This window comes from Caretta caretta, chromosome 1 (assembly GCF_965140235.1).
Source record: "Caretta caretta isolate rCarCar2 chromosome 1, rCarCar1.hap1, whole genome shotgun sequence".
Taxonomy (NCBI): domain Eukaryota; kingdom Metazoa; phylum Chordata; order Testudines; family Cheloniidae; genus Caretta; species Caretta caretta.
In genome coordinates this window covers 339,837,128-339,851,645 of record NC_134206.1, presented here as the reverse complement: position 1 = coordinate 339,851,645, position 14,518 = coordinate 339,837,128, and the positions used below count along the sequence as shown (strand labels likewise).

At 43.9% G+C, this 14,518-nt stretch overlaps 1 protein-coding gene across 2 annotated transcripts in view; it reads right to left on the bottom strand.

Moving 5' to 3' along the window:
* Positions 1-14,518, bottom strand: part of CCDC3 (coiled-coil domain containing 3) — a 70,743-nt gene that overhangs the window by 12,436 nt on the left and 43,789 nt on the right. Inside the window, exon 3 of one of the 2 annotated variants that reach the window (XM_048836581.2) lies at positions 2,950-3,027. The exons of the other annotated variant lie outside the window; for it this stretch is intronic. Coding sequence (XP_048692538.1) covers positions 2,950-3,027 — 78 coding nt within the window. The remainder of the gene's footprint in view (positions 1-2,949; positions 3,028-14,518) is intronic. 2 annotated transcript variants of the gene reach the window in all.

Sequence of the window (14,518 nt, the reverse complement as noted above, 5' to 3'; positions counted from 1 at the left end):
CATTTATTATTACAAAACCCAGCTAGGCCCAGTTGTGCCTAAAACTACTTGTCTGTGTCCTTTGGCCTATGTATATCTTCTGAGGCCTTGTCTACACCACTCGGTTAGGTTGACATAAGCTGCCTTGCATTGACCTACCTGCAGAAGTGTCTCCACTTAAATTTGGCTCCCACTGATGTAAGTGCCTCTTTACGCCAATTTAGAAAACACCACCTCCCTGAGCAGCGTAGAGACAGGGTCGATGTAATTAGGTGGACGCAGTGTCAGTGTAGACACTATGTTGCTTACGTAGACTGTTACTGGCTTTCAGGAGCCATCCCACAATGTCCCACACTGGCAATACAATAGATACAAGTGCTCCTGGTGAGGATGCACACCACTGACACAAGGAGCCAAGTGTGCACGCACACAAGCAATATAAAAACCGCGGTGGCTGTATGCCGATGTAAGTTAGGTTGACATAATTTTGTAGTGTACTCATGGCTTGAGATTGAAAGATGCAGTGTGAACTAGACAACACTGAAGTTTTGTTTTACAGTACTTCGCTCATCTTTCACTAGGATTAGTTTAACGATTCCCCTTTCCCCCTGAATTAACAAAATTTCAGGGAAGGAATAAAAACAGAATGACCTAGAAATGGAAGTGTGTTGTGTTCATCATCACTGACTGAAACTAAGGCCAGGTCTACAGTACTAAGTTTTGTCAGCTTAGCTCTGTTGGTGGGGGTATGAAAACACCACATGCCGGCAACCCCCCACCCCCACGTAGATGTAGCTACATCAACAGAAGAGTTTTTCTGTCGGCAGAACTAATGTCATTTGGGGAGATGATGTTACTATAACAGCAGAACTCCTTCTGTTGACGTAATGGCTGTGTCCACACTAGGGGGCTTTGCTGGCATAGCTATACTAGTGTCACTGTATTGGCAAAGCCTGTGGGGCGTAGACAAGGCCTGAGAGCGCTGGCTGCATGGAAATTAGGAAGCACCAGTGTGGAAAGCCAGGCATTTTGCAACTAAAAGGCAAGAAACTAGCATCAATGTCTGTTGAAAGCATGATGGTCATGGCAGACTGTGATGGGATGGCTGCCCCTCACTCGTATGTAAGAGGTTAAAGCAATCCTAGGGAGTCTGCATGGGAGGCAGCCAATAAGGAAAAGGCTTGTAGTGCCAGCCAATTAGGGGAAAGTTTACTGGAGGAGCCAATCAGGGCCAGGCTGACCCATATAAGAAGTGGCTGCTGAGCAGAGCAGAGGGCAGTCACTCCCTTGAGTTCAAGGGAGGAGCACTGGCTGCTTAGGGCTGGAGTACCATGGACAGAGCAGTGCTGGGCAGGGTCTGCAGAGTTTGAGAAAGCTCTAGGTTGCCAAACTGAGGCCCTGATACAAGGGCAGAGGAGGTGCTGGGGCTGTGGGGAAGTGGCCAGGGAAGGAGGTGGTGGAGTTGGAGGAGGGGCTGCTGGCTATATGGTCCCTGGGTCAGGGCCCAGAGTAGTGGGTGGGCCTGGGTATCCACCCCTACTTTTGCCACTGAGGGGAGTGGCTGGTGAATGGACTGCAGTTTGCCACTGAGGGGAGTGCTTGGACTGGGGACTGTTGGTCCCCTGGAAGGGGGAAAGAACTGATGCGGGTCCTGGAGGTGGAGACAGAAGTGATGATGTGTGAGATACCACCTGAGGAGTGCGCACTGGCAACCCTGAGCTAATTCACAGGACAGCCAGCAGGAGGTGCTGCGGTGGTGAGTCAAACGACCCGTTACACAGACCTTTAAAAGACTATCTTACTGCGAGCCTTGTATTACAACCGCTCCTAGAAGCTACATATTCTCTTAATCTGTATAATAGGGATGTGAAACTATCTACCTTGGGATAACTAGACAGCAGTGGGGAGGGGGGCATACAAAATTATTCTAAGTCACCATCATTAAATGCAATGAAGACTGAGGGACAAATCTAGTTCTTGGGTAAACAAACCAACATATCTCCATCAGTATAAATTAAATATCCATCACCATCTGTATAGTATCACTGGAATTGCATCAGATTATGCCAGGGCTAAATTTGGCTCACAAGATTTTTTTTTTATGAGGATGAGTTTTTCATTCTTTTATTTTTTGTATTACTCTAGTGCTAAGAAGTCTCAACCTGGGCAGGGTTCTGTTGTGCAAGGTTCTGTACAATTAGTAAGAAAGCATGCCCCACAGAGTTTGACGTCTTAGATTAACTGGAGATGTAACAGGTGGATGAAGCGAGCAAACAAGCTCTGAATGTGAGGGAGGATGGGATGATAAACATTAACATATTTTTGCATCGACAAACTGTGCACAGTTTGTTGGTATTGAGTTGTTTTGATTATTAGTGGAGGCAATTAAGTAGATTAGTAAATTGTCTGAGTTTGTCACCTGCCTAGCCATTACTGGCTGCCATTGTTCTGGAGGTATGATAAAAATCTCATGCTTATGCAGGGCTGTTGGTCCCCAAGTGCCCTATGAATTATTGAACCAGTAGGTTGCTTTATCAACCACAGAAATGCAGCCAGCTCTGAGGTGAGATACGGCCGCACTTTACAACAATTTGGGAGTGGGAAGTGAAGAAAATGCTATCCAACCTAAAGCATTATAAATGCCATCTGGGTCACCTATTAGGAACCTTAGTTTTTCTTTATGGACTAAATAGGAAAGATGTATTTCAAGCCCACACATGTACTCTAAGGCAGCCAAATTAAAAGGCTACGTGAAGTAAAAATATCTGGCAGATAAAGATAGGCAAGGTGACTAAATAAAGAGATGTTGTCTGTGTTTCTGTGCACACAGAATTCTTAATGCTTCAATCACCTACTGTGTGTTGTGTATAGTCTGCAGCTGGGGTGGGGAGATCACAGAACAACACGAATGATCACAGGCATGGAAAAACACTCCTATGAAGAGAGAGTGGAAAGACTGGGACTCTTTACCTTAGAAAGTAGATGACTAATAGGACATGATAAAATGCACGGCATAGAGAAGGTAGTGCGGGGGCTTCTGTTCTCCATCTGTCACAACACAAGAAAAGGGGGCTGTTAAATGAAATTAAAAAGGTGGGAAACTTAATGCAGAAAATTATCCTGTACCAGAGGCAGGTGGGGGGTATTGTCAGAGATAGCATATTGGGCGAGATGGACCTCGGGTCTGAGCCAGTTGGGCAATTCCTATAGCCATAAGAATCCCCTACAACACTAGGCTCAGACAAAAAAGTGCTTGATTTGTGAATTTGTACTTCCCAATGGAAAACGCACAGCCAAGAAGAAGTGTCTCACCTTGTGTAAGAAAAAGCAAAGTCTCCCCCCTCTGCTGAGTAAAGGTAAATGGATGATCCCTGCTTTGAAATACCAAGAGTGCCCCTCTCCCACCTAAGCCCCTTTCTATCAGCCTTGGGATTTATTACTTGTGGACAGCAAAATGACAAAGCGGGGAATTGTCTGTCACCTGTAAGCTAAAACCAGGGAGGGAAGAAGCACAGCAAATTCCAGCAGGTTCTTTTGGCCAGAAGGTGGACAGGGAGTGTCGCACAGGAAATGGTCGCCTGTTTCTCCAAAGAAAGCATAACAGTGTAATCTCCTGTAAATGGAATCTGGTCACTTCTCCGCACCAAACATGTAGCAAAGCAGCACTGCAAACTGTTTTTTCAAAAAGAAAAGGAGGACTTGTGGCACCTTAGACTAACCAATTTATTTGAGCATAAGCTTTCGTGAGCTACAGCTCACTTCATTGGATGCATAAAGTGGAAAGTACAGTGAGGAGATTTATATACACACAGAACATGAAAAAATGGGTGTTTATCATGCACACTGTAAGGAGAGTGATCACTTAAGATGAGCTATTACCAGCAGGAGACTGGGGTGGGGGGAGAGAAATCCCTTTGTAGTGATAATCAAGGTGGGCCATTTCCAGCAGTTAACAAGAATATTGGAGGAACAGTGGGGGGGAGGGAATAAACAAGGGGAAACAGTTTTACTTTGTGTAATGACTCAACTACTTCCAGTCTCTATTCAAGCTTAAGTTAATTGTATCCAATTTGCAAATTAATTCCAATTCAGCAGTCTCTCATTGGAGTCTGTTTTTGAAACTTTTTTGTTGAATTGCCACTTTTAGGTCTGTAATCGAGTGACCAGAGAGATTGAATTGTTCTCCAACTTGTTTTTGAATGTTTGATTTGTGTCCATTTATTCTTTTACGTAGAGACTGTCCAGTTTGACCAATGTACATGGCAGAGGGGCATTGCTGGCACATGATGACATATATCACATTGGTAGATGTGCAGGTGAACGAGCCTCTGATAGTGTGGCTGATGTGATTAGGCCCTATGATGGTGTCCCCTGAATAGATATGTGCAAGGATAGGTTCCTGGGTTAGTGGTTCTGTTGTGTGGTGTATGGTTGCTGGTGAGTATTTGCTTCAGGCTGGGGGGCTGTCTGTAGGCAAGGACTGGCCTGTCTCCCAAGATCTCTGAGAGTGATGGGTCGTCCTTCAGGATAGGTTGTAGATCCTTGATGATGCATTGGAGAGGTTTTAGTTGGGGGCTGAAGGTGACGGCTAGTGGCATTCTGTTATTATCTTTGTTGGGCCTGTCCTGTAGTAGGTGACTTCTGGGTACTCTTCTGGCTCTGTCAATTTGTTTCTTCTCTTCAGCAGGTGGGTATTGTAGTTGTAAGAATGCTTGGTAGAGATCTTGTAGGCGTTTGCCTCTGTCTGAGGGGTTGGAGCAAATGCAGTTGTATCGTAGAGCTTGGCTGTAGACAATGGATCATGTGGCCTCGGTGAAAGCTGGAGGCATGTAGGTAGGAATAGTGGTCAGTAGGTTTCCGGTATAGGTTGGTGTTTATGTGACCATTGCTCATTAGCACCGTAGTGTCCAGGAAGTGGATCTCTTGTGTGGACTGGTCCAGGCTGAGGTTGATGGTGAGGTGGAAATGTTGAAATCATGGTGGAATTCCTCAAGGGCTTCTTTTCCATGGATCCAGATGATGATGTCATCAATATAGCGCAAGTAGAGTAGGGGCATTAGGGGACGAGAGCTAAGGAAGCGCTGTTCTAAGTCAACCATAAAAATGTTGGCATACTGTGGGGCCATGCAGGTACCCATAGCAGTGCCGCTGATTTGAAAGTATACATTGTCCCCAAATGTGCAATAGTTATGGGTGAGGACAAAGTCACAAAGTTCAGCCACCAGGTTTGCCGTGACATTATTGGGGATACTGTTCCTGACAGCTTGTAGTCCATCTTTGTGTGGAATGTTGGTGTAGAGGGCTTCTACATCCATAGTGGCCAGGAGGGTGTTTTCAGGAAGATCACTGATGGATTGTAGTTTCCTCAGGAAGTCAGTGGTGTCTCGAAGATAGCTGGGAGTGCTGGTAGCGTAGGGCCTGAGGAGGGAGTCTACATAGCCAGACAATCCTGCTCTCAGGGTGCCAATGCCTGAGATGATGGGGCACCCAGGATTTCCAGGTTTATGGATCTTGGGTAGCAGATAGAATACCCCAGGTCAGGGTTCCAGGGGTATGTCTGTGCGGATTTGTTCTTGTGCTTTTTCAGGGAGTTTCTTGAGCAAATGCTGTAGTTTCTTTTGGTAACCCTCACTGGGATCAGAGGGTAATGGCTTGTAGAAAGTGGTGTTGGAGAGCTGCCTAGCAGCCTCTTGTTCATATTCCAACCTATTCATGATGACGACAACACCTCCTTTGTCAGCCTTTGATTATCCTTGCAACAAAGCCCATTGCCAACTGTGTCCACATATCTATTCAGGGGACACCATCATGGGGCCTAATCACATCAGCCACACTATCAGAGGCTCGTTCACCTGCACATCCACCAATGTGATATGTCATCATGTGCCAGCAATGCCCCTCTGCCATGTACATTGGTCAAACTGGACCGTCTCTACGTAAAAGAATAAATGGACACAAATCAGATGTCAAGAATTATAACATTCATAAACCAGAACACTTCAGTCTCTCTGGTCACTCAATTTCTGACCTAAAAGTGGCAATTCTTCAACAAAGACTTCAAAAACAAACTCCAATGAGAGACTGCTGAATTGGAATTAATTTGCAAATTGGATACAATTAACTTAGGCTTGAATAGACACTGGGAGTAGTTGAGTCATTACACAAAGTAAAACTATTTCCCCTTGTTTATTCCCTCCCCCCCACTGTTCCTCCAATATTCTTGTTAACTGCTGGAAATGGCCCACCTTAGAATCATAGAATATAAGGGTTGGAAGGGACCCCAGAAGTTCATCTAGTCCAACCCCCTGCTCGAAGCAGGACCAATTCCCAGTTAAATCATCCCAGCCAGGGCTTTGTCAAGCCTGACCTTAAAAACCTCTAAGGAAGGAGATTCTACCACCTCCCTAGGTAACGCATTCCAGTGTTTCACCACCCTCTTAGTGAAAAAGTTTTTCCTAATATCCAATCTAAACCTCCCCCACTGCAGCTTGAGACCATTACTCCTCATTCTGTCATCTGATACCATTGAGAACAGTCTAGAGCCATCCTCTTTGGAACCCCCTTTCAGGTAGTTGAAAGCAGCTATCAAATCCCCCCTCATTCTTCTCTTCTGCAGGCTAAACAATCCCAGCTCCCTCAGCCTCTCCTCATAACTCATGTGTTCCAGACCCCTAATCATTTTTGTTGCCCTTCGCTGGACTCTCTCCAATTTATCCACATCCTTCTTGAAGTGTGGGGCCCAAAACTGGACACAGTACTCCAGATGAGGCCTCACCAATGTCGAATAGAGGGGAACGATCACGTCCCTCGATCTGCTCGCTATGCCCCTACTTATACATCCCAAAATGCCATTGGCCTTCTTGGCAACAAGGGCACACTGCTGACTCGTATCCAGCTTCTCGTCCACTGTCACCCCTAGGTCCTTTTCCGCAGAACTGCTGCCTAGCCATTCGGTCCCTAGTCTGTAGCTGTGCATTGGGTTCTTCCGTCCTAAGTGCAGGACCCTGCACTTATCCTTATTGAACCTCATCAGATTTCTTTTGGCCCAATCCTCCAATTTGTCTAGGTCCTTCTGTATCCTATCCCTCCCCTCCAGCGTATCTACCACTCCTCCCAGTTTAGTATCATCTGCAAATTTGCTGATTATCACTTGATTATCACTTGATTACCTTGATTATCACTACAAAGGGATTTCTCTCCCCCCACCCCAGTCCCCTGCTGGTAATAGCTCATCTTAAGTGATCACTCTCCTTACAGTGTGCATGATAAACACCCATTTTTTCATGTTCTGTGTGTATATAAATCTCCTCACTGTACTTTCCACTTTATGCATCCAATGAAGTGAGCTGTAGCTCACGAAAGCTTATGCTCAAATAAATTGGTTAGACTCTAAGGTGCCACAAGTACTCCTGTTCTTTTTGCGAATACAGACTAACACAGCTGCTACTCTGAAACCGGTTTTTTTTTCTAAACTGCTCTGCTGAATTGCACCCCTCCGTTCCCCAAGGCAGGCAATCCATCTTCACAGACCCATAGCCCTCAGGGATGGACCAGACCTGCTAGGTCAGCTGCAGGAATCCACTTCCCTGCCAGTTCAGGACTCACACCCCTCCCACAGCATTCTCCAGGGTTTTCTCCTGTCTAGTTGTAAGTGACCCAAGCAATGGGGCTTTCACCGCTTCCCTAGGGAGTACGAGTCACGTTTGTGTTAGGAAGTTTCCCCTAATAGTTAGCCTACTTTATCTTCTACTTAACTCCCTAGTTAATCCTCCTTGTCTTCCATAAACAACTCCTCTCCTACCTCATACTTTACTGCTTTCAAATACAAAGCATGGATACCATGATGTCCCCCACCTGAGGGAGGGATTCTCTCTGACCTTGGAGGTGGGGAGTGCATCAAGGGGAGGGTCCAAGGAGCCTTTCCTCCTCTACCCCCTTGTTACCCTGGGCACAGGTCAGCTGCAATCCCACTAGGGAGTGGAAGGACTGCATGTCCACAGCAGTCTGTGGTTCTAGATTCCCAGAGAGGCATGAGCAAGGCTAGGATCCCATCTCCCTTCCACGCCTCCTCGGCTGCACGAGGGTGGCAGCCTACACTTTACCCTGGGGGCGTGTCCCCTTACAGCCCCGGGAGGAATGCTTGCTAAGTCAAACATAAGGAATTAGCACTCCTCTAGCTCACGGGTTTAATGCTAAATGTTTTGAGATCCTTGGTTGGACAGTGCTATAGAGTTGCTAAATCCTCTTCAGAAAGAAAGGTCCAGTGTAAGAGGACAGCGCTGCAGTCAGATTCGAGACCTCCTTAAGCGTGGTGTAACATCCACATGCATACTGCAAATAAGTTTTGGGGGAGGGTTTGTTGCAAGATAATAAAGTTATCAGCAATAGCTGCTCTGGAAGCTTCCTGCTTATTGACCGAGAGACAAGGGACCCAAGTCAGGCAGGGCATCCGTTTCAAGTTAAAACACAGTTAATAAGTATCCTAATTCCTTCTAAATGCTCCATGACCCGACCTCTTGACTTCGCACCCCACATAAGCCTCTGTAGTTCAGGAAATATTTCCTTAGCTGCGTTCTCAGCTCAGAATACTATACGTGTGCTGCTGCTGTTCATGTTCAGATCTTGAAAGTCAAACGCTCAGAGCGCCCTGCCGCTCGTTGGCTGTGATTAGGAAGTGCAGAGTTTTGTATCGCGTCTGAGAATCAGGTGTGAAGTTGCATTTACTACTTTCATTTTGCTCTACTCATGAAATCAGTGAGGGACACACAGGGTAGGAAGGCTTGTTGAGTGCACAGGGTATGGGACTGGAACTCGAGAGACCCAGGTTTAATTTCTGGCTTAATCACAGACTCTGTGCAACCCTGGTCAAGTCACTTAATTTAACCTGTGACCCAGATTCTCCTCTCTAAAATGGGGATAGAACTTCCCTACCTCACAGGAGCGTTGTGAGCATAAAAACCAATAATGCGACAGATGCTATGATGAAGAAAGTCCTAAAAGTACCCAGTTCTATAAAGCACCGAGTTCTGTCCATAGCTTTAATACTGGACCTTCTCAATTGAGAGGGAATGGAAGGAAGAGCTCCAAAACACAAAGGGGCTGGAGGGACTGATATACAAGGAAAAGATTAAACTTTTAGTGCTTGTCTAAATAATGTCTAAGTGGAGTGGGACACAACAACAATCTACGGATAAACAAAGGGCATAAATATGCAGGTTGTCCTGCATATTCTATAGACACGTACACCAATGTAAAGCACTACCATTCTGGCATTTTGTACTTTGTAAAGGAGTATGCAGATGGAGGGCAATAGTGAGCTCAGTCCCACGAAGGATGATGCCGGGGGTATAACTGGGAGTTGAGCAATAGTTGATTTAGGTTTAGTAGTAGGAAGGAACTTCCTGACTTGAGATCTATTAAACTGTAGAATAGGTGCTGCAGAGAGAGGGTGGAAAAGGCAATGTTTCCGTAATAAGAAAATAGACTGGACAATCACTGGCTACTTTAGGGAGCAATCTGGCAATGGATGCACAGGATGGTCCAATGGGCCTTTTCAATATAAATGTCTAGGAATGTATGAAACATCCAGAGAACAGGTGGAAGCTCCATTAAAATAAGACTGGACAATGTAAATGTGGACAATGAAATATGTGGATTTTCTTGCAGAGAGGGAAAGGCTGGCTCCATGGAAGCAATCTGCATAGCACCTTACCTCATCACACAGGGGTTTCGGAATGGCTGTGCTCCCCTTCACACCAAGGAGTAAGGAAAAGCATAAAGGCCATTCTATTTTGGTTAGTAGGAGGCTCAATGAACTACCAGCAACCAGGAGACCTCAGTAATGGCCTGTCTACTTTCAGTGTCCCACTATAGGTGCTGAAGGCTTGATTAGTTACTTGGTGGTGCCAAAACTAAAGATGTTAGTAATGTGTTAGCTGTGATACACGAGCTAGCAGAGAGGAAGTCTGAAAGCTTCAGTAAGGTAGGAATAGAGTGTGCATAGACATGGAAAATTAAAGGACTGCAGTTAGTAAAATACCTCTGGCACATGCCATCGTTCTGAAGTAAAAGGGTAAAGCTCTGAGAGTTGGAACTGGGGATCTGGAAAATAGGCTCAGACTGCTAATTATCAGACTACTGGGAGTTCATTGAACAGATATCCTTTCTCATGGTGGATTGTGGAAGTGATGGGGCTGCATCCTGGTGAGTGGGCCATAGATCTTTCAAGATCAGTCGGACAATCCTATGTGTGATAATGGTAGAACATACCACTCTTGGAATGGGGAGAATTCCAAAATAGTTTAGGCTTCAGGGCTCAGGAATGGTTTTTCTTTCTCTGTTCTGCCTCTGAATGCACTTATGACTATTAAAGTGGAGCAGAAGAACATGGGCCTGATTTATGGTGCCAGGTTGAAGGCTCACTGTGGAGGCTGGTCTTGGATCAGTCTGTGTTCCTAGGTTCCACAATGTTTCTGGTTAAGGAGGAGACAGTGTCCAATGCATACAAAAAGGAATGACTTCCAACGTGCCAGACTCAAAGTGATCTTGTATACACCACATGCAGACTTAGATTTACTGTATTCTTATTCCCTAGGGGACAGATTCTGCCTCCCTGATACACTCTGAGCAATATCTTACTCAGCAAGTAATCCAGCTAATTACAGTGGGGTTCTGCATGCAGTGAAGAACAACTCCATGTGGGAAGCATGGCAGAAACTGGCCCTAAGTATTAGTGCTACTAGTGGCCTGCTCCTGGTGAGGTAAATGGGAGTTCATCTATTTATTTCACCAGGAACATTGGTCCCAAAATACATAAATTAGATATGGGCCCAGTCTAGAGCCTGGACTCCTTGACCTCCAGCAAGTCCTGTGGAATATTTGGAATCCATGCTCAAATTTTACAGCTCAAGACCCTCTCTACTGTAACTGCTTGAACATATTTCATATTGTTAAATAAACCTCAGCAAATGCAGCCTTTTGCTGGAAAACTGTAAGTGCTCCACAAGAAGGAATGTGTTTACATGATTGCAATAATGATATGTTTGATGCTGATTAACAGATAATAATTGAAAGAGCAAGATTCACCCTTTATCTCCTCAGACAGAATGTCTTTGGTTATTTTTCTATCCTGATTTCAGAGGATGAGTTTGAGACTTAAGCTTGAGGAGCTTTGCAGGGTTGCTTTATATGGGTGAACAGTGGGCTATATCTGACTTTCTGTTCACTGAGCAGAAGTGTACCCTTCGGTGAACTTATCTGGGAAACAATGTATATTATAGGACACATAATATCCCATATTGTTAATATTATTATTGTAACTCTTGACCATTTAATTCTAGTTTTAATTGTCATGGCAAATGTCACACCATTACAAGATAAATGCATGGTTATTGATCTCTTCAGAATGACAGTGTACAGGTCACATGGCAATTACTTTGGGATCTTTTAAGTATGATTACATAGTAATCTGTAGGAATTTGTAAATCCTGCTTTTCTGATACATTTACTAGTGATACCTACTGTTGGTAGTGACCAGGTAATTAGAGAAGTTTGAGGATATTTGTCCCATGTCACTTAGTGTTACTCTTTCTGTATCATTTTTAAATTAGATCATGAATACATTTTTTCCTTCTAGTACAGATTCCTATATACAGGTTAATTTTGCTCTTCCTTGTATTAATGTTTTCTGTACTATGGAGTTATCTGCACCTTAAGAAGGTTCTACAGTAGAGTCATTGCAAGAGCACATGATTGCAGAATTTGCATCTTGTTTGATCATGTGGACACAAGTGTTGCCCTGACTGTTATCATGAGTCTCATGATCTTCAGTGTTTCTATTAAGGCCCCAGCTACTGGGATCATCATCATTGAATGAGAATCTCCACTTTCATTTAAAAAGAAAGCAAGTTTCTAGCCCCCATCATTAAAGCAAAAAGCTTGGAAACATGAAAAAGTGCACCCAAAGACCTCAAGATTAATTTTTCTTTTCTTTTAAACTTCATAATTTTGGGGGACTGGATTCATGCTTTTGAACCTATGGGAATGGTGTGTGGATTTTGTTTTTTATAATCTCCTGTATCTTCAGTTGATAGCTTTATGGAAGAAGATGTGTTATAAGGAAGGATTTGAATGTAGGAGGGAAAGCTATTTGGCACAAAAGGCGAAAAGGGTAGTTCCAGGCATAGAGGGCAACAGGACAAGTACATGGATGAAAAACTGAATGCCAAAGTGAAATATGCATCCACTAACTGAAATATCTGGTTCTTTTTACACCTGAATTTGGCCCTTTCATGAAACTTGTCATATATTTGGGGAGGAGGGATAGCTCAGTGGTTTGAGCATTGGCCTGCTAAACCCAGGGTTGTGAGTTCAATCCTTGAGGGGGCCATTTAGGGATCTGGGGCAAAAATTGGGGGATTGGTCCTGCTTTGAGATGACCTCCTGATGTCCCTTCCAACCCTGATAATCTATGATTTCCTTAGGAGAGGCCTCTATGGAAAAGTTTAAGCAATAACTTTGTTTCTCCAGCAATTCTTTGTTCCCTGTCTTGCACAGTGTAATTTAATTCTGCCAGTTCAATAAATTACATACATTATATCCTGGTGCCTGTAAAATTACTTACATTAGAGATGGCGAGGGTGGTACATAAAACATTTCACAATTAAAAACAATCTTTTTCCAAATTTTGAAACTTCAAAATTCAATAAATGTTGGCCATTTAGTTAATCAAAAAATTAAAACTCTTTTGACTAAAAGGGTGCAAGTATCTATGGTGTTATGATTTCCTTTTGACAGATGGAGAAACTGAGGCAGAAAGAGTAAAGGATGTGGAAAAGGCCCCAAGAGGGTGTCATGTCTGCTTTTAGAACTTGAGCATTCCTCGTTCCCAGTCCTGTTTTCAGACCACTCATCCTTCTCATTTTAGATGGACTCCTGCACCCCCACTCCCAGCTCTGTTGAACTCCTTGACTGGCTAAGAGGCCTTAGTCCCTGCCCCACTTTATATAAAAAAAATGTAATATATGTACAACTATAAAAGAAGGAATGACTAGCTAGGTAGTACTGCTGAAAAGGACTTGATGATTATAGTGGATCACATATTGAATGAGTCAACAATAGGGTGCATTTGCAAAAGGCTAATAGATATATTCATATCTTATGTTGCTTTAGTAACTGATACTATTGCAAAAAAAACCCCTATATTTTCATCTGCATCACATTGTTGACTCATATATTTCTTCCTCCTCCTTGCTGTCTTAATTGTCCCCCTCCACAATAGTATCAATTACTAAACCAACCCAAAATACTTAGAACATATGCTGCTGGGCCTATTTCAAAGTCTGGCCAGAGCTTTTATGGAACAAATACAGTAAATCATGATACAGCTAACTGGCTGTGAGGTGCTCTGTCACTTCTTCTGTTCAAGAATACTCCCCCATTACATTTCTTCAAGCTAAGTACATGCTGCAGTGTCCCTCTACGTGCACACAGCTGGTGCTATAAATAATAGGAAGCAAATGCAGAGGCAGCTCTGGGATAGGAGTTTAGTTAGAGAACTGTAATATGATTTGGTGCCATGTGCACACATTAATCATGGGCACTTAGAACACATCCCTCAGTAGTCTGCCGTTTGTAAGCTGTTCAATTAAGTCTTTCTGCTGCAGAGCCTCCTTATTAGCAAGTACACAGCATGGTCTGTAGCTGTGGAGTCACATTGCAGCACTGAGGCGTTTAACCTATGGATCTCGGTAACCAGAAAGCTGCATCTTTGACTTTCCCACTGTTCAGTATAAGGCATTTGAGTGCACGGTGTGAGAAACTTCTTAGTCAGAGACAGGTCAGTGCTCCTTGGATATGCAGACTGAAATGTTTCAAAACTGTCTTGGGGATTTAGACACACATTCCACCAAAATGAATGACAGGTGGGTGGATTTTCAAAAGCACCTATTGGTGCTAGCAACATAGAGGCCATTGACAGTCACTGGACGCTGTGCTCCTAAATCAATTAGGCACATCTAAAATCCCACCTGATGATGTGTCTATATCCCCGAGATGGTCCTGAAAATCTTCAGTCTTGCATGGTATTTAGCCTCCCAATTCTCATGGAAGCCAGTGGTTATGTGGTTAAATCCCAAACAACCTTTAATCTTTATGCTGCCAGGTGGCACAGAAGGAAGGGAGAGATGAACAATAACCGATGTAGAGAAGGGTCCATGTATTCTACTTCAAAAGCTTAACATGCCTGAAAAAGGGGGTCTCCATAGTATTAAATTATCTTCTATTTGCTGAATTTCCAGATGTAAAATATATTTCTCTAAAGAAGAGACAACCCTTCCTTTTCTCTTGAGGACAAATGAAAGGGTGACAATGAACGTTCTCCACACCTGTCTACATCTTGCTGAGACAAACAGGCTAGGAAATGAGGGACAGTCATTTCACCATCTGCAATAAAATTCCTTCCTTTGACAGCTGCGACAGCTGAGCAATGCGCCATTTATTAATAGGTTAAACACAGTCTGACCATTATTCTGTGACCAAC